General features: G+C 35.6%; 1 protein-coding gene across 2 annotated transcripts; it reads right to left on the bottom strand.

Moving 5' to 3' along the window:
* Positions 1 to 575: 575 nt before the first annotated feature.
* Positions 576 to 5,363, bottom strand: LOC112180444 (F-box/kelch-repeat protein SKIP25). 2 transcript variants are annotated; one of them, XM_040512099.1, is made up of 4 exons: positions 3,831 to 5,363; positions 3,633 to 3,716; positions 2,360 to 2,581; positions 576 to 1,005 (listed from the first exon to the last, which is right to left on the bottom strand). In XM_040512099.1, exon 1 carries the CDS (start codon positions 5,118 to 5,120, stop codon positions 3,972 to 3,974), a length of 1,149 nt encoding a protein of 382 aa, XP_040368033.1. In that variant the 5' UTR covers positions 5,121 to 5,363; the 3' UTR covers positions 576 to 1,005; positions 2,360 to 2,581; positions 3,633 to 3,716; positions 3,831 to 3,971. The 2 variants fall into 2 exon arrangements, with proteins under 2 accessions (XP_040368033.1, XP_040368032.1); XM_040512098.1 differs by having other exon boundaries at positions 2,360 to 3,716.
* Positions 5,364 to 20,736: the final 15,373 nt, after the last annotated feature.

The following is a 20,736-nucleotide window of genomic DNA, read 5'->3' as shown; positions in this document are numbered from 1 at the left end:
TCCACATATCTCTAAAGCTGTGATACTGCTAATCCACACTCAAACGCGTTGTGCTCTTTTTCTCCCTCGACCAAGGTTGTTTTTTCCCACAGGGTTTTTGTTACTTGACAAGGTTTTTGACGAGGCAACTTAGAAGCGCATAGCAGAACTAACACTATTGACATGGAATATCCAAGGGGGAGTGTTGTAAATGATATGGTTATTCATGCAATAGGTATTGCTTGATGCATGCCATTACTATTGATTGGCGATTGACATGCTTCTAATTGGCGATTGACACATTCATAATTGTATGAGTGATTGATGTTTTACCTTTTGTACACAAGATGTAACCCTATATAAACCTCATAGTGAGATGAATAGAAGATATCTCATTCTCTGTGTCCAAACTCTCTCTCTCTCTCTCTCTCTCTCTCTCTCTCAAAGACTTTTCTGTTTTACAACAATATATATATATATATATATATATAACATATCCAAAATGTTAAAATATATTTTAGGGCTATAATTTAGCATTGACGGATTGGAGACGGTTGATGTCAGATCAATAAATAGTACATAATTTAGGGCTAAAATTTAGTCCCAAGGCTATTTTTAGCCCTTTGGGTTGGAGATGATCTTCTTTAATATTTTTTGTGGCGTCACATACAATATTTTCAAATCTCCTTCACCCTTTTCGAGGGCCTTGTATATTAACTTCTCTTCCTCCGCACTTGTAGTTGATGTCAACATATGAGCTGGAATCCCTAAAGCTTCCAAGCCCATCACCTGAAGTAATGATTCTTGTCACCGAACCAGATTGAAATCTTCAGATACAAAAGTTCGGGTGAACGAAGGATAGAATTTAAGAGAACCTGGTCCTGAATCAAAGAAAGCAGTGGGCTGACAACAGGAGCAACTCCATCACGAAGAATAGCTGGAAGCTGGTAATTAACAGAGACTCTTGCCACCACCTGCAGCCATAATCACTAGAACATCTCTTCCACTCATGAAAGCACTGATAATCTGAACCAATTAGCCACTATCAGTAAATCTCAAACAGAAAGGAGGAGAAACATCTTATCAAAACATTGTATTTACCTAAACTAAAGGGCTAAACTGCTGGAACTAACACCATGTTACAACTCCTCTAAGAACCCAGAGAAAGTACAACAACATCAAAAGAAACAAGTAATATAGGAAAAAGATTAATACACCGACTACCCTTCCAGAACTTGAACCAAAGCATGTGTTGTTTATCATGAAGCATGGAAAGTTTTACTGCTAATGGCTAGCACTTGTACTGAATTAGGAAATCAAATGATATATCAAACAAAAGTCCAGTTAATTAGCTAGTCACCCTATTTTCCAACGACATTGAAAATTAACCAACAAGGGGTTAGTAGAAAGAATCAGGCCCATGGTTTGCTCCCATGTGGTCTGATCAAACCCCCTCATGATACCCACCCCTTCTAAAGAAGGTATGGTTCGGCAGGAGGCCCCAGTTTCGAGCGAGTTTGGGAGATTTTTGGTATCATAAAAAAGATACTGAAAACTAATGTTTTCTTGTTATTACAACTGATAGTCATTTATCCTCCATTCAATTTTTATTGATAGTGTCGACTGTCGAGTAATGTAATGTAGACCTTCATGACCCTGCGCAAGAGCTAATAAGCAATTGAGCCTCTCTACCAATTGCCAATTGGTTCTTGGTGAAAGATCCATTACCTTATAATCTTCTGCAAGGTCCTATAATTCCAATTGGGGACATTACTTTCAACAGTAGAAAACAAGACCTTTAACAAAATACAAAACAAAGTACAAAAGGATATGGCAAAGCAGGCAAGCTATGAGTACAAAAAAAGCACGTAGTACAAATGCCACAAACCAAATCCGAAAAGAAACTAGCAAACCAACTAAAAATGTAAATCAACAGCTGACCAAAAGAATCACATGAGTAGAATAACCTTAAAGTGATTAGACGAACATGCTACCAATCTAACTCTACCCCATGTATGAAAAACAGAGAGAACAGATCACCCGTTTAAAGAACCGAGTCTCATTCTACTCTTGGTCTCCCATTAACTGTCACAGACTCAGTCAGGAGCCTGACGGGAGGTATAGTTTACATGCGGTGGATGTCAGCGGTTAGAGTGCTTTCACTCTCAATTGTGGACTAACACCAAGCTTAACAGACTTAAATCATTAATTTCTAATGCACAACGTCATCTGGCACCAATCAAGGTGATACCCAAAGGGAAGGTGTAGTAAGATCCTTTTCAATTTTTTTTTTTTTTTTTAACAAAACAGTCTACAATTTTCTACCAAAGGAAGTGGCCAAATATACAAGAAAGAGAAAGAAGGAAAGAAAGGAAGTCACCTCTCGCTGATTTGCACGATATGTGGAGATGCCAAATACATTGAACCTAACATCATCAGCTTGAGAATCCCACTCAAATGATCCAGACCAGTCTTCTTTGGCTGTTGAAGCCCCATAATCAGAGGGTCCGTGACCTTTGGAAGCTTCCAGTAGAGCTTGTAGTTCAGATTGTCTTTCATATATACAACCTCTCTTGTTGGTCAAGCAATACTTTGATTTGGTCTGAAAAATCAAAAATGTGGAATAAGCATAAATTACAGCCACTTGAATATATAGGAAAACCATGGCAGAGCATTGTATTTCATTCATGAAAAGTCCTAGTCCAGTGAACTGAGAGCCTAATACGGATTACAAGATGAATCAAATTAGATGCAACGACAAGAAAAACAATATCACCAAAATTGAAGGATGAGTTGAACATAATACGTCTTGTAAATACAAAGGCTTACACCAAATGCGAGGTATGGGAAAGGCAAAAGGTAGCCAGCCATACCCCCGTTTCGCTGCAACCCATGATCACCCAATCATTGAGGCAATCACTGCACCCTGCCTAAATGTATAATACACTGGACAAAATGCCTCTTCCAAAATTCATGACTCCTCTTCAGAAAGCATCATTCGAACTTAACATTTCTGCTCATATGTACACGGCCTTAACAATACCATTCAACTTGACCCAGGTTTCAAAAAAGCTACTGTCTTTTTAACTGAAATTCATTATTCACTGACAAGATTACTTATTTCTCGAAACGGATCATTCTGATTTATCATAAATCATAATCGCCACGAAAGTAGGTTTTAGGTTAATGATGAGCCCAAACTAGAATAGCAAAATGAAACAGATAACAGAGTTTCACAGCTGAAGAAGAAGAAAGATGGAAGGACCTTGGAGGCTTTGGATTTCAACCTCCACGTTCGGTGTGTGCTATATGTTGTTCAGTTTCTGCAGACTGAGTTTATAGCGAGGGACTGAGGAGGAGGACCCCAACTTGCAAATAGGAAATATCGACTATTCAAAATGAAAACACAATAATTACTCAGATGATTGTCACACAATATTTGGATTTCATGCACAAAATCTTGTCACATTTTTCGACGTCTTATTGAAGTTCCTTTGACCTAGCCGGCCCTCCTACAACCCAAAAACCCGCCTCCCTCTCCCCTCCGGACTCCGGCATTTACTTTTTTCAGATCTGATCACATGATGAAAAGGTAAAAAATGGGAGCTTACAGAATTTCTCCCCCTTCATTTAATTGATTTCGTCACATTTACCTTTTAAACAATTCAAAGGCCACCTTCACAAGTTGTATCCACATCCTTTTCTTTTTTTTTTGGCAAAGCAAGTTGTATCCATATCTGGAACATACATCCCCCACAACACACTGGGTCAGTTGTATACAATTCTGAACATCCCCAACATGACACTATCAATAAAGGAACAACACCCAACCACTGTATCCCGTGTCTTACTTGCATCCACTTCTTCTCCCCAAAATCGACAAATTTTCACTTTCGCCATTCAATAAACAAAGAAGAATTACAGAAAGAAAGAAAGAAAAATATTAAATAAAACAATATCCAAAAAAAAAAAAAAATAGTCGAAAAAATCAATCAAACCAGCTGGCACATTCTCGGCAAGATATGAATCGCCACCGCTTCAAGCCCCGACGGCGTTTCCACATCCCAAACTCTCGGCCGCGGCGCCGCCACGTCCACCACCACAATCCGACCGCGGCAAACCGCACAAACACGGCCGCCTCCTGCCGCAATCTGATCCGCCCCTTTCAGGCTCTCTGACTCCAGTATCTGGTGCCACGTGTCCCTCCCAGGATCGTACCTTCTCAGAGCTCCCTTGGCCTCGTCCACCACGTACATCACGTCCTCGTCCATGGCCGCCACCGGCCCCGTCCACCCCGCGATCATTCCCTCCGGCATGTCCTGCCACGTGTCCTTCTCTGCGTCGTAGACGACGCCGTCTTTGAGGGCGTCGCCTTTCACGTTCACCATGCAGAGCTTCCCTCTCCAGCCGACGGCGTCGATCGCGTCTCTGCTGAACCTGCCGTCTCGTAGGGAGCTCACTCTCTCCCACTCCCCTCCCAAGTACTCGCTCCCGTTCGGGCTAGTACTATTGTTTTTCTTGCTCAGGTCCCACTTCTCGACGGAGCGAGCCACGTTCACCGAGAAGTGGGATCCGATCCCACTCGCCACGTAAACCGCGTCCCTTAGGGTTCCAGCTGCGCACCAGCGACGCGGGGTGGCGAGTGGGGGACCGAAGTGCCAGCTGCTCGTGCTGGGATCAAAATTGAGCGGCCGGGGGAGCGCAGGAAAGAAATTATGAGTGGTGGCGGCGAGGAGGACCAGGTTGCCTGATGCGGAGACGGATTGGATGGGGAGGTTTCTGGATATGAAAGCCGGGTGGCGGAGGAAGAGGCGGAGAGGCGGGTCCGGCGGCGTGGAGGGAAGAGCCCCCCACTTGGACGAAACCGGGTCGAAGTTGTAGAACTGGATCGAATTCGAAGATGAACAAGAGAACAGAGCATAGAGAGAGAGAAATGGAGGGAATGAGCGCGTGTAGATGACGCGCCGCCATGAGCGGCAGACAGAGTATAAAGTAGTGGGGTCAACTAGAGAAAGGCAGGCCTGGGCTATATGGTCCGGGAGTCCGGGCAGGAGGGGCTGCTGCTGCAGCTGGTTGTGGTTGTGGTTGTCGTTTTGACTCATTCTTCTACGTTTTGACACCTCCGGTATGGAGTTTGCCATAGAAAATCTGGATGTGGAGGTTTAGATTTGGAAATCTTGGAAGCAATAAATAGGGGCCGAGAAGAGAAGGTATCGTATCCCTTAGAACTTTTGGGTTTTAACTTCCTTTTTAAGGTGATGAAAGAAAGAAAGTGTGTGTTTTGGTTGGAGCAGAAATGGAGGGGGGACGTCATAAAGAAGAGTGAGGAAGTGGTGCCCAAAAATAAAAGACAAAAGCGGGAGTGCCTTGCTGCCTCAGTCTCCCTTCTCAGGCTGAGCCTCATCAGCAACCTTTCTGTCTTTGTTGCCAAGTCAGTACTTTTTTATGGAAAGCCTAATTTAGTTGCGTAAAGTTGACCCCCAAAATTTGGGAAAAGCCTAATTCCGTTACGTCCTGGTTCGCAGGCTTGCTCTCCTGTCCTTTGATTTCCTTTTCTCTTGCATCCCAGCCGTCCAAAGTTAGTGACAACAATAATTAGAGATTTTAGTTCTGTTTAGTGTTGGTTGAAAGGTGAGACTTTTAGTCCTCTAAAAGGTTATATTTGGAGATGGCTGGCAGTGTTGAAGAAAGAGAGACAATTGCAGGGTTTTTGCACCTTTTACTCCCCAACTCTTCGACCATTGAAAAAACAAAAAACAAGCCTCTACACACTAAGCTATAAACCAATTTTTCTTCTTCTTAAGAAATAGGGTTTAGTAAATCTAGTTACCATAACATCTGCAAGGCTAATGGCCCGGAAAATGCTCAAGAAAGCGTGCAAGGAGAAATCTGTCTAAAAAATATTGAAAGAGATGATTGGAGACAAAATTCATACAAATCGGTCGTATTTAACTTATTGAAAGTTGAAACTCATAAAAAGCATGCAACAATTTAGTAAAATATAAGAGCCATTTAGAAACTTGGGAACCAGTTTAAAAGAACATGGAAATAACACTTTCTCCCAGACTCCCACTACCACCATGTCCTTAGTTGCACTTTAAATTCTCAAACAATTAATAGTGATGTACACGAGTGAATTAAAAAGTAACACATTAATTATGCGTTTATGCTTCTTTAAACTTAATGTCAGATTGTCAGGACAATTTTGTTGGTGGATTTCTCTCCAAAAATTTTATGCATTAATAGTCACATTATGTTCTTTAAACATAAAAAATTATAATAGTGATCAAATTTGTAAATATCTTTTTGTGTATTTCGTCATTTTTTTTACGATCTCATAGATTTGCTTGTAGACGAAGTAAGTGAGCCACTGATTCAAATAAGTTGTACCTCAAAATAATAATAATAATAATAATAAAGACATGTTGTTTGGTTACGATAATGTCAATTATATGCAATTTTAACTGTGAATAAATCTTCATTGGGCAGCAGAAATAGTATTGTTCTGGTAAAAACAAAGATTAAGAGTTTTTCCGATATAAATAAATTTTGAGAGTTGTTCTATATCCAGTGGCAGATTCAGGATGCAGATTTGTGGTGGGCTGATCTAAAATATGATTATAAGATTTTTTTCTTTTTTCTTTTTTGATCATATCAACAACTAGTTTTTTGTGAGTTCAACTCACGACCTCCTACTTACAAATGAGAGCTTTATGCCACTAGAGCTTCCTTTTTTTTTGCCTACCAATAATGTTTTGAAGTTCTTTTGAGACTAAACTTTAAAGAAATATTAATACAAAATGTTGTGGCTAAAGAAAAAAAAAGGGGGATATAGCAAAAAAAAAAGGGGGAAATAGCAAAAAAAAATGTTATTTAAGAAACACTAACAAAAAATGTTGTAACAAAAGAAGAAGAAAAAAAAAGGAAAAATAGCTTGTCACTTTGACAACTGAGCGCCAAATAAAATTAGCACTTGTTAGTTAAAATATTGAAAGAATTTTGTAGCCCAACTAATCTCTCAAGTAGATTCGCCTCTGATTCTTTCACGTTGAACTACACTCGTATTTTATTGCTATGAACCACTTTAGACTCTTGTATGAAATAGTGTCCTCAAGATAGATGGAAAACAATGGACACGCAAGATAGACGTGAAACAATGTCTCTCCGTCCATATCCAATGTTGCCTTCTCATCCACATCTTTTAGAAACCTAAAATTCGGAGTAAATTAGGAAAGTGTCGAGTTGTTGGTGTGGGGGAGTGTTGGGCGGTCGTAGACATTTGAGTGGCTCAAAAGTAGCCCTTTCTTTATGTCTAAAAGCACATCCTCCTTTCGTATGCATGCGTCGTGGTGGGGGGGGGGGGGGGGGGGGGCCGCCTCTGACTTCCTTTCTTTAATTTATTAATTTTTGTGGTAGAAAGAGAAAGCATCTGTTCCTTTCCCTTTCTTTCTTTAATATTAAAGTTCTTTAAAAGGTTAAATTTTCATGTTTTATTCGTTTGGCACACAATTTTTTAGAGCTGTGTGGTACTTGTTGTTTTATCTGTTTGGTACAGGAATATATTGGTTGAAACAAGTACTAAAAACTTAAAAGCTACGTTTGAATCTAGGTTTCGTCTATAACACATTATTAAACTAATATATCATATAAACTAATTCGATATAGAGGTAAATTAATTTGAGATCAGGTCAAGCTATTCTACTTATGTATCGAGTCTGTCTATCTCTTTACTAAATTTAGTTTACTTGATGTATTCGTATAATTTTCTTTTAAGCTTATAAAGAAAACTAAGAACGTTGTTATGTTATCCGGGTTAATATTTTAGAAAATAGTTAGACAGTACATAGATAGTAAAGAGGAGCCTAAAGCTTAGATAGATGAATATTTATTTTATTATACAACATATACATAAATACATACTTGAAATAAAAAATTATGTTTGTATTGAAAAACATGAATATGGAAACTAAAATGATATCTAAAGTACTATTTTTTTTTTTGAACCAACAATCATTCATTTATCTCAAGCCAGAATGGCACGGATACATACCTTCCCTTGCCAACTCTAGGGCAAGTTTAGGACGTGGTATGCTAGCACCACCCATTAGACAACCAGTGCTCACTTATTCAGCGAGCCTATGAACTATGAACATACATAGTAAATAGGCACAAAAACAAAACAAAACAAAAGTGTATAGGTCCCTAAAAAAATAGGGTATAACTTAGAAAGAAAAAATCTATCTAAATAATTTGGGGCCCAAAACTGACCCAATAGTAGCCCTAGGATCAACACTTAGCCCAAAAGATAAAGGGAGGGCCCGAGCCAATAGACAGCAGCCCTACAGGATATTCAGCCAAGGCCCAACAGTGAAGCCCAGCCCATCATCTCTCCACAACGCAGAGCCATCGAGCTTCACGATACCATCGCGGCCCGACGCCAGCGCCGCCCAACGCGAATGGCCCCAGGCTTTCTCGCCGCCCAGCGCCATCGCCACCTGACGCCATTGCTTCCGATCTCGGGACCAACCCAGAAGCGAGGTACGGTCTGTACCACAGTTCAAACCCGATCCCGGCATGGGCCGCACAATCGCCGTTGTCTGGAACGAAATCTAGCCATCGCCGTCAGGAGTGAAAACTAGCCGCCTCCTCGTCATAAAGCTTCAGCCCCAAGCTGCCTCGATCCGAATAGGTACAGCTACCACCATAAAAACCACAAGCAAAGACCCCATAGGGCTAGACCATGTGTCGCCCGTCTGGCAGCATCTCCACGACATCAGGAAGACACCGGACAGCCACCGGATGAGGGCTAGACCATGTGTCGCCCGTCTGGCAGCATCTCCACGACATCAGGAAGACACCGGACAGCCACCAGATGAGGGCTAGAGATGCCTTCGCCGCCACAAAGCTTTAGGATTTTCAGTTGTTTATTCACTTGTGTTTAACTGTCTTTCGATCTAGTTAACATTTTTTTTTTGGACAAAGAGTATATCTAAAGTACTATAATTGATTGAAAACACCATACAATGAGTATTTAAAATGAAAAAGTCATTATTAAATATTTGACACAAAATACTAAAACTTCTGAAGCTTTTTTTAAAACCCCGAACCACCCAACTTTCCAGCCCAAGGATCACAGTCCGCCTGATCCTCTATATGTTTTTGACAATTTTCAATTTATTGACCCAACTACAAGGATTTTTGAACATCCAGGCACAATGACTTCGACATCATTCACAATGACACTGAATATAAATCTGAATCATTTGGTGACATAAAGTTTTTCTTTTTCTTTTTTTTTTTTGAGGGAAAATGTCACACTTTTATAAATTTCAGCAAGCAATACAGTAACGGCTTGCCCATAGAACCTTCAGAAAAAAGTCATTACATAGAGCACACTACACTAGCACACCCCTCATACAAGCGTACCACTTAGCACACCTACCTTTTTGTATTGAGGACAAAAACAAGAAACTAAGTAAACCCCAAAATCTATAAACTACCTACGAAGCTACTTGTTTCTTAATGATTTTTTCCACTCAAAAAAAGGAAAAAACAGGCCCATCATCCTTTCATGGAAAAAGGATGAAGACCCAAAGCTAAAATAAAAGCTAAACCCTTAAAATGGGCAGGGTGCAGAGGTCCTAATAATCAAATGGGCAAGGTGCAGCGGTCCTCACATTGCTTCCTGAATAGATCAACATAAAAAGTTTATGAACAGATACATGAAAATACTATGGAGGGCTATAAGGTGATTGGTCAAAGTTTGTTTGAAAAAGAAAAAGGAAAAAATTTACTCTTTCAAAATTAAATCCATGTTTATAATCCACACTCTATGTTTCCTTTTTTAGTATGTTTAGTTTCATCGTTTTATAATGTAGATTACAAAAAGGGCTAAAGTCTGTTTAGTCCCTGTACTATGCCTCTCTCATCGTTTCAGTCCCTGACATTCCAATTTAATCTGAAAAGTCCCTGAGGTCTCAATTTCCGTCTAATAGGTCATTTCCGCGGGAAATTAGGAATTGAGCTTGGGTGAAATGTCCAATATACCCCTCAATTATATCTTTTTTCTTTTTTTTCCTTTTAAATTTATTTTTTTCCTTTTTTTCTTTTTCCTTTTTAATTTCATTTTTTTCTTTTTTCTTTTTTCTTTTTAATTTCATTTTTCCTTTTTATTTTTATTTTTTTCCTTTTTCCATTTTAATTTTTTTTTTCTTTTTTTTTTCCTTTTTAATTTCTTTTTTTCATTTTTTTCTTTTTCCTTTTTAATTTCTTTTTTCCTTTTTTTTCATTTTTCCTTTTTAATTTCTTTTTTCCTTTTTTCTTTTTTCTTTTTCTTTTCTTTTTTGCTTTTTAATTTCTTTTTTTCCTTTTTTATTTTTCCTTTTTAATTTCTTTTTTGCTATTTCTTCTTTTTTTCTTGTTCCTTTTTAATTTTTTTTCCTTTTTTAGTTCTTTTTTCTTTTTCGTTTTGCCTACTTTCTACTTCCTCAACCCACTAATCCCATTCCGATCAAACTCCACAACCCATCTGTTTCTCAATCAGCTCGGAAATTCGCCGCTAAACCACTCCCCTCTTGTTTTCACAGCCTACTTCTCTCTCTCCCAATTTCTTTTTTTTTTTTTCTTTTTTTCTTTTTTTTTCTTTTGTCTTTTTCCTTTTTAATGACCATCGTATTCTGCTGCATCAGTAGCGCCGAATTTCCGAGAGAGAAGTAGGCTGTGAAAACAAGAGGGGAGTGGTTTAGCGGCAAATTTTCGAGCTGATTGAGAAACAGATGGGTTGTGGAGTTTGATCGGAATGGGATTAGTGGGTTGAGGAAGTAGAAAGTAGGCAAAACGAAAAAGAAAAAAGAAGGGGAAATTCCCACTTACACATTTTCTAGGGGGGTAATTCCCAGTCACCCAAAGTATTTTCAAAATACCGAAAAGGGGTACAGGAGGAGCATAGCAGGATCTGCACCATCACTTGTCCTTACCATCACATGGAGTTTGTCTCCTTCATGTTTGAAAACCCGTGGGTCAGCCTGCAAGCCTAGAAAGAATAAAATATAGTTTTATAGCTTTTATTTGTAGTTTTGTCAGCAAGCTCTTTGCGTAAGAGCTATTGTCCCTTTTTGCATGGGCTTTTGTTTATTTCTGCATGCTGTTTTGTATAGTTATGCATGCTTCTTCCACCTGTTTTTGCAATCACCACCGTAATCTTGTACAAAGCCAGCTAGAGCTGGTATAAGAAGGAAGAATAGATAGCAGATGGAGTACGTTGGAGAAGAAAAAATCTCAGTACCCATTGCTTTCCTTTGTAAACACTTTCAGTATCAATAAAGCCCTTTGTTCATAATATCATCTGTTCATATACTTTCTACTTATTAACACCACATTCATCCATACATAACCCACAACAATAATCTGTAGCTGTAATATGGAGCAGTAGCTGTTCATGATTAGCAGTAGCTGTGGTGACACTTTATTCATGTTCGTGTGAAGCAAACTAGCATTCAACCAGTGTTTTCTATTGCAACTCCATAGAAGACTGTACAGTTTGTACTAGCACGTTCAAGTAGGTTCATCTTACTTTTTATTTTCCGGTTTTCTTAGTAGACTTCTAGTCCAAAATAGGGAAACACTGAGATAATTATGCTATTATATTGCTAAACGGACGATCATATTATCTTTAAGGATTCCTGTTTTAATTAACATGCATGCCAAGATAACTAATAAAATTAGTCAGGGAACCTCTGAGTCTAAGAACCTCTGTTTCTGCTCTTGTTTGGCCCAATAGGTTGGCTTTGTATGCAGTTTTAAGCTCTTGTCCATGTTCAAGACTCAATCTTTAATAGATGTTTTGGCATATGTGTAGTTAGGACAGACCCCCTTAAATTTGGTATCAGAGCCTAGTTTAGCATTATAATAGTATAGTTATATCAGTAAAGTACCTTGAGGACAGAAGTCATAAACACACCTAGTAAGAAAACAAGAAAAATTTGAACCTGTAATTAAGAGTCAGTACAATCCGACCCTGTATTGGGGGGCAATAGACGACTATTGGAGGCCAATAGACGATTCAGTTATCTTGAAATCTAAACTGTTTGTTACATATATTTAAATCTGTTGTTGTTTTATGATAGATTATCTTAATTTAGAGATTACAGAGCATCAAAAACGTAAGATCACTCTAGATCAGAATACTTTAGTTTGTTATTTTCCACAGAAGAATAATAAGCATATTTTGCATAGTGAAGAACATCCACTAATTAATAGTGTCATAGACCTTATAATTATCCAAGCAGAAAGTATAAAATTAGAACATAGTCAGTATAATCAGAAATTACAGCAAGTATTAGATTATTTTCAGAAAAATTCCCTACAAATAATTAGACAAAATTTAAGTTTTATACAATCACAACTAGAAGATAATAATAGAAATATACAAAGGTTTCCTAGTAGAAAAGAAATAAAAGAGCTTGTAGACATCATTGACAGTAAGCCGAAGCAAGTAGAATTGCAGTCCTTAGAAATTGTAGAACAGCTAAAAATAGAAGTACAGAAAATTAAATTAGTACAAAAAGAGTTAACAGAGCAAGTAGAAAAATTGCATAGTAAAATAGATAGATTATTAGTTTAATGAATGATTCTAGAAATAATAATAATTACATCAAAGCATTAAAAGAAGTTAGTGAGTTAGAAGAAGAACCAATAGGATTTTCAGACTTTACAACAAGTGTTCCTAGTAATAATATTCCCATAAGGCAAAATAATATTATTATCCAATTGATAATAAATTTAGCAGAAAAAATAGATCACATAGAGGAACAAATAGCAGAAATTAATCAACTTTTAAATAGCACATCAGCATCATTACTACCATCATTAGTTACTAAATTAGAAAATTTAACATTAGGCACAAGCAATATAAGAAAAAGAAAAATAAACCCTTTTGATAATAGCAAATGGAACTCTTTAGAAGAAAAGGAAAAGAAATAGTAAGAACCGAAGATATATATCCTAGTGAAGAGGAAGCACAAGACTTTCTTAGAAATGGATTTTTAAGATCACAAAGAAATAGACATAATTTATATCAATTAGGAAGATTTGAAAATAGAAATAGCATAGTAAGTAGCATAAGTCAATATGAAATAAGTTGCATAGATAAAGAAGTTATACTAAATTTACTTAGTAATTCGGCAATAGAACAACTTAGAAAATCAAACTATTCACAAATTCATATAGGAACTATATTAATCGGAATAGCAGGATTAACTAGAGCACAAGTAGGAACTAAAGCATTAGTATACATATATGATGATAGATGGGATAATCACCAACAAGCAGCCATAGCAACAGCTGAAGTAGACCTTAGCACAAACTTAGCAATTATAGGTTGCATTCCAAATTATGTAATGAATATTAAAGAATTTAGTAAATATATTAAGGTAAGCATTAGAACAAAAAATTATAATATGAAAGGCGATTTTAAAAACTTAAGTGTTAGTTTAATGTATGTAGGAAAAGTGTCAGACAAATTTAACTATAAGTTTAATGTTGAATTCCAAAACTTAGTACAAACTTTTGGAAGTAAACATGTTAATATGATAGAAGCAAAACCAGTAGATAATAGTTTTTTAGAAGGAACTCAATGGTTATTACCTAATTTACATGGATCAAAAAATAAACAACCTGATAAAGCACAAATTTTTGAAAATCACTTAGGAGAAGCATCAGTAAGGTTTAGCAATTATAGACAAATAGAAAATGTGGACGACTTAGAAAGTGAAGCAGAAATTAATATGGCTTTTGATAATTTAGAAATCAATATGATTGAACATAATTTTGATAACATAGTAGATAAATTAATAGAAGACATAGATAATTTGAGTGAAGAACAATACTTAGAAAAATATAAAACTTATGAATTAGGATTACATAGACTAAATGATGAGGAACTGAAGCAATTAATATTAAAAATAGGATTAGAACATATTTTAGGAGAAAAAGAATATAACAATATGTTAATACAAGTAGAATGTATGCCTGTAGAAGAAACTAGTTCAACAGGAACTTCAGGAATCCATACTGAACCAAGAGTAGGTAGAACCGATCAACAAAATATAAGACCAACTAGAGAACATTATGCAGAAAATAGTAGAACTTATGATTATGAAGAAACTAGACCTAGAAGAAATAGAATACCTTATTCAGGAATAGAACATGTAAACTTAGCAGGAAATATATTAAACATAGATCATGTAGACCCACAAGATTGGGAAAAAACAATAGAAAGATGGGAGAAAGGATGTGTACATGCGGCAATCATGTTAGATTTTAGTAATACAACTGATATGTTAGATTATTTTGAACATACTTTAGATGGAATGGTATTTGATTTCTTTCAAGCATGGAAAGTAAAAAATCCACAACAACATCAAGCAGCAAAAGAAACTTTTAATATAGATACTTTTGTTAAACTTATTAAGTATGAGTTTCTAGATCATAATAGGTTAGATGGTAGAAACGAACAAGAACAAATTAGAGCAATAAGAAATTTAGAGCAATTACAAATTTGTGATTTGCAATACATAGGAGAATATACTACAGATTTCTTTAAATATTTAGGAAGAACAGGTAGGATTAATGACATAAATTTATTAAATACATATATGACTAAAATTAAAGGACCAATAGGAGAAAAAATATGGAGAGAATGGCAAAAACACCCTAGAAAAGATGATGTAGCAATAGGACCCAGAACACAACATGTGTATGATATATTAAGAGAAGAATGTAGACAATTAAAAGCAAAGAGACAAATTAGAAAACAATTTTACATGAGCTGTAAGAACATAGATTTACCTAAGCAATATGGTTGTCATAGGAAAGATAAGTATAATAAGAAAATTAGACCATATAGAAAGAGCTATAGGAAGAAGTATAGATCATATAAGCAACATAAGACCTTTGACATACAACCTTCAAGAACCTTTAGGAAGAGAAAATACATTCCTAAGCACTTTAGGAAAAGAACCAATAAACCTTGGATTAGAAAATACAAAGCACCAAAAGATAAGAGTACTTGTAAATGTTATTTTTGTGGTGAGGTAGGACACATTAGACCTAAATGTCCTAAGTTAGGAAAACAACCTAGAGAAAAAGTACAATTAATTGAGCAATTTAAATTAGAAGAAGATGAAGACTTAGAGTCAATATATAGCTTAGACAACTTAAGTGATAGTGCAAGCATTTATAGCATAAATAGCATAGATATGTTATCCGAATCAGAATTAGAGTCAGATTACTCTAGTAATTCAGATAGTGAACTAGATGAAAATATATGTATGTTTGAGGAAGAACAAGAAGAATTTCAATATGTTAATTTAGGTTGGCCTCAAGAATGTAGTAAATGTAAGAAAGTAGTAGCTGAAAAATATTATACAAGCAAGATAATATTTTGTAAACCTTGTTATACTAATGAAACATTAGAGCTAAATTCAATAGAGGACGAAGAAATTAATATGCAAAACATTGGAGAAAATCAGAAAACTAGTTCTCTAATAACTATTAATTGTGAGTTAGAACTATCTAAAGAACATAAGATTCAAACAGTAGGTATGATAGATACAGGTAGCACTAAGAGTGTCATAAAGGAAGAGTTAGTACCAACACAATTTAGGCAAAAACTAGTTAAACCAGTTAGAGTATCACAATTCGATACTAGAACTGTATACTTAACACATTGTATGACTAATATACCTATAAAGATCGAAAGACAATTATTTACCTTACCTTTAACATTTATATCACCTGTAGGATCTTATCAATTTATCTTAGGATTAAACTTTCTTAAAAGCTTACAAGGATTTTTGTATATACCTCCGGATATAACTTTCTTTAAGAAAGGTATAACTACAACTGATCAAAGTAATTTGATAGAAGCTTATAATAGCATTAGCATAGAAGAGTCAAGAGAAAATAGCTTTAGAGAAGAAGAAAATCTAGATAACAATGTCGATGAGCAGAATAGTATAGAATATGATGAATCAATCTTTGAACTTGAGTATCCAAACATAGGAGAAGTAGCTCTAGTAGAACTGAAACAAATAGGTAGACCTAAAACATTAGAAGAATTATTACAATTAGCAGAACATACTCGAATCATAGGAGAAGATCCCCAACTACATTGGAATAAAAATAAGATTTTAGCAAAATTAGATATAATTAACCCAGATTTAACTATTAAAACAGCAGATATGCCTTGTAATTTATTGGATAAACAAGAATTTGAGCAGCAAATAAAAGAGTTATTAAACCTTAAAGTAATTAGACCTTCTAAATCTAGACATAGGTCAGCAGCCTTTGTAGTTCGAAAGCATTCCGAACTAAAAAGAGGTAAAGCTAGAATAGTTTATAATTATAGGAGACTCAATGACAATACTTATGAAGATAGTTATAAATTACCTAATAAAGATGAGTTAATAAATAAGATTCAAGAGAGTAAATACTTTAGTAAATTTGATTGTAAATCAGGTTTTTGGCAAATTAGATTAGCTGAAGAATCAATAGAATGGACAGCCTTCACTTGTCCAGAAGGACACTTTGAATGGTTAGTCATGCCATTTGGATTGAAAAATGCACCTTCTATTTTTCAAAGAAAAATGGATCAACTTTTGAAGAAGTATGATAGTTTTTGTAGTGTATATGTAGATGATATACTTATACACAGCAAAAATAGAAATGAACATAGAAAACACTTAGAAATAATCTTGCAAGAGTTTATAGATAATGGTATCATTATTAGTAAAAATAAAATAGACTTAGAAAAACAAGATATAGAGTTTTTAGGAATATATATTAAGTCAGGAACTATTCAATTGCAGGAACATATAGCTAAGAAGGTTACAGAATTTCCAGATCGATTAGAGGATAAAAAGCAGTTACAAGCATTTTTAGGATTATTAAATTATGCTAGAAGTTTCATCCCAGATTTAGGAAGAAAAATAGCAGTTTTACATAGTAAGACTAGCAAAACAGGTCAGAAATACTTTAATACAGAAGATATTAAGTTAGTTCAACAAATTAAACAAGAAATTACACAACTTAAACCTTTAGCACTACCATTAGATAGTAGTTACAAAATAGTAGAAACAGATGCATCAGCATTAGGTTGGGCAGGAATTTTATATCAGAAAAAGTTTAAAGAATTACCAAAGTCTGATGAGCAAATTTGTAGATATGCATCAGGTAAATTTAGTGACATACAATCTCGATTACCAGCCACAGATTTAGAAATATTAGGCATAATTAATTCTTTAGAAGCATTTTCTTTATTCTTACATAATGAAATATTTACAATTAGAACTGATTGTCAAAATATTGTTTCTCATTATAATAAAATCACTACTAATAAACAAGCAGCTAGAAGATGGGTCAATTTTATAGATTGTATTACAGGAAATGGATTTAGGCCACAATTTGAGCATATAAAAGGAGCTGATAATACACTTGCAGATATCTTATCTCGGCTTCTTCTTTGACAGGTATGGACTTTTTCAGGCCTTCATCTTCTAGTACTCAAAGAGCAGAAAGTGGTGTGCCACCTCAAAGTGGTAATACACTAAGCATGACAGCAAGATCAGCAAATATTAGTTACAACTTTAATGGCTACACTGTGCAAGAAATTAGAAATCCACTCTTTAGATATAAAAGTACAGCATCATTATCGACTAGACAACAAGTTCTATTAGATAATTTTTGGAATATTAGAATAAATGCTATGGATATGAGAAGGGGTCAAGAAAAATTAATTAGAGCACTTGAGCAGGAATTTTCAGCCAATAATTGTGATCTTGCTAGATATCAAGAAGAGTATCCTAAGTCAAGAGCACAATATGCTAGACTTCAGACACAATATAATCACCTTAAAGCACAGCATGATAATCTGAATGCATTGTATTATAATTTGCAAAATGAGCATGATACAGTAGTTGATCATTTTCGTACACTGAATATAAATTATCAGAAAACAGTTGAGTTTATTAAGCAAGAAGAAGATAGTAGTTGGCCTGCATCTCTGTTAGAAAGAGAAACAAAAAATCCCTACTTTTTACAAGCCCTAGCAAAAGAACGGTTTTCGTATTTACCTCATGATTGTAAAGATAAAATCTTCAAGTTACAGCATGATAAGCATCTTTCCCTTCAAGTAGCTATCCAGAATTTTCTCTTTAATCTTATATCTCATCCTCAACCTGGTATAGGAGTCATTTGTCATGATACATTTTCTCATCCTGAAGAAAAAGCACAATTTCATATTCTATTAGCTACTATTAATATGAGAGACTTTGGTGAAATGTACATTGAGCATGATAATCGTAGAGTTAGAGTTACTCCAGGTTTTCTAATGGAACATGGAGTGTTAAAAAGTCTTTATGTCCAAAATGAACATCATATAGAGTCATTCTCCTATCACCTTAAGTATGCTATATCTCATTATCTTAAGCAATGGGGAAGTATAGGGTTAGGTTATAGTACTATCCGACTAGAAATAATTAGCATTCCTTCATATCCTCGTAGAACCAGTCTATATCATGATAAAGCCAGACACCTAGTCATCATATCACTTCGTAATTATATAGAGCCACCTCCTTTACCAACAATTGATGTGGCACCAACAGTGGAGGATATTCACAAATTTCGTGCAGCCCAGCTTGTAGTAGATGATTTCTTTGATGATACAAATCTGCAATTAATCTACCAAGCCAATGCTTTAAATATCTACACCAGAGAACACCTGGATGGAGTACCACGACCAGGAGAGCTGTACACTGTTGATATGAGCACAACCACTAAAGAAGTGTATGATTTATTGTATAAAGAAGAGCAGGAGAGCCAACAAGTGCGAGAAAGTGATGCTGATTATTGGGATAATCTCGATGATGAAGAACTCCACAACATTGAAAACATGATGGAAGCTTGACGATCATCTCACTACATCAATAGAAGATAAGATTCAAGCATGAAGATATAGCTTTACACTTTTCAAGAAGTTCATTTCTCAAGCAAGAAGATCAAGATGAACAGCTCAACATAGTTTTCTCAGCAACTGGCAAGAAGAAACGAAGCAGCCATCCAAGAGGCAAGAGGCAAGAAAAAGCCAAAATAACATTCAGCTTGAGACAAGCAAGGAATTCCTCAAAAAGATAAGGACATCGATGTCTTTTCACAGCAAAGAGTTGTGTAACCGGGCAACTTTCGCTCGTACTGGGGCAAATGGGAAATATCCCAAAAAAGAACTTAAAAAGGAAAAAAATTAAAAAGGAACAAGAAAAAAAAGAAGAAATAGCAAAAAAGAAATTAAAAAGGAAAAAAAGAAATTAAAAAGGAAAAAAATGAAAAAAAAAGAAATTAAAAAAGAAAAATGAAAAAAAAGGAAAAAAGAAATTAAAAAGGAAAAAGAAAAAAAAGAAAAAAAGAAAAAAAGAAATTAAAAAGGAAAAAGAAAAAAAATTAAAAAGGAAAAAGAAAAAAGAAAAAAAGAAATTAAAATGGAAAAAGGAAAAAAAAAAGGAAAAATGAAATTAAAAAGGAAAAAGAAAAAAGAAAGAAAAAGAAATTAAAAAGGAAAAAAATAAATTTAAAAGGAAAAAAAAAAATAACTGAGGGGTATATTGGACATTTCACCCAAGCTCAATTCCTAATTTCCCGCGGAAATGACCTATTAGACAGAAATTGAGACTTTAGGGACTTTTCAGATTAAATTGGAATGTCAGGGACTGAAACGATGAGAGAGGCATAGTACAGGGACTAAACAGACTTTAGCCCTTACAAAAATGTGATGTTTGTACAAGTAAAATAGGAAAATAGTCTACTCATTTCATTAGATAGTCCCTTTATATAGGGTGAAGATTACAATGGTAATAGCAATTACAATAATGACAATAATGGATGATTGAGTTGTAACCGTTAATTCCTTAATTCTCTCTTTGTTAGTTACTTTGACGAAGGCACATTACGTGTTTTTCCTACACTCCCCCTTGTGCCAAGTCAAAGACTATATGGTGCATGAATTGTTGCCTCACTAAAAACCTTGCCAAGTAACAATAAAAATCTTGTGGGACAAATACACATTGGTCGAAGAAAAAGAGCACAACGCACCTATTACATTTGATGATGACGTGTGTGTTAGACCCCTGAAGTCTACACCTCCCCCTGATCCTTACATCAATCAAAGAATCTTGGAAAGTTTTCGCGTTCCTATGTTTTTCACATGTTTCTCAAATATGGTCTTAGGCAATGATTTAGTAAACAAATCTGTCACATTGTCCTCAGACCTTACTTGATTCACTTGAATCTTGAGGAGAGAATGTTGTTGCTGATTGTAGAAAAACTTTGGCGATATGTGTTTTTATTTTCACCCTTGATATATTCTACCTTCATCTATTCGATGCAAGCTGAATTATCTTCATAAAGGCAAGTAGGTTCTTTAGTGGTAGGACTCAAACCTCTAGTCCCTCAAATATGTGTAATGATAGCCCTTAACCATATACGCTCACGAACCGCCTCATTTAGAGCAATGATCTCAGAGTGGTTCGAGGAGGTAGCCACAAGGGTTTGCTTAGTTGATCTCTAAGATATCGACGTGTTGCCAATAGTAAATACATAACCAGTTTGGGAACGACCTTAATGTGGGTCAGAGAGGTACCCGGCATCAGCAAAACCAACCAAAATATTATTTGGGGTTTCGGTATAGTGGGTGGTGCTTTCGCCATC

Source organism: Rosa chinensis, chromosome 7 (genome assembly GCF_002994745.2).
Source record: "Rosa chinensis cultivar Old Blush chromosome 7, RchiOBHm-V2, whole genome shotgun sequence".
NCBI lineage: Eukaryota > Viridiplantae > Streptophyta > Magnoliopsida > Rosales > Rosaceae > Rosa > Rosa chinensis.
This window is presented reverse-complemented; position numbering and strand designations above follow the sequence as displayed.

Bases quoted from the DNA above. Each gene is read 5' to 3' on its own strand.
- LOC112180444 (XM_040512098.1), bottom strand. From the start codon at position 5,120: ATGGCAAACTCCATACCGGAGGTGTCAAAACGTAGAAGAATGAGTCAA.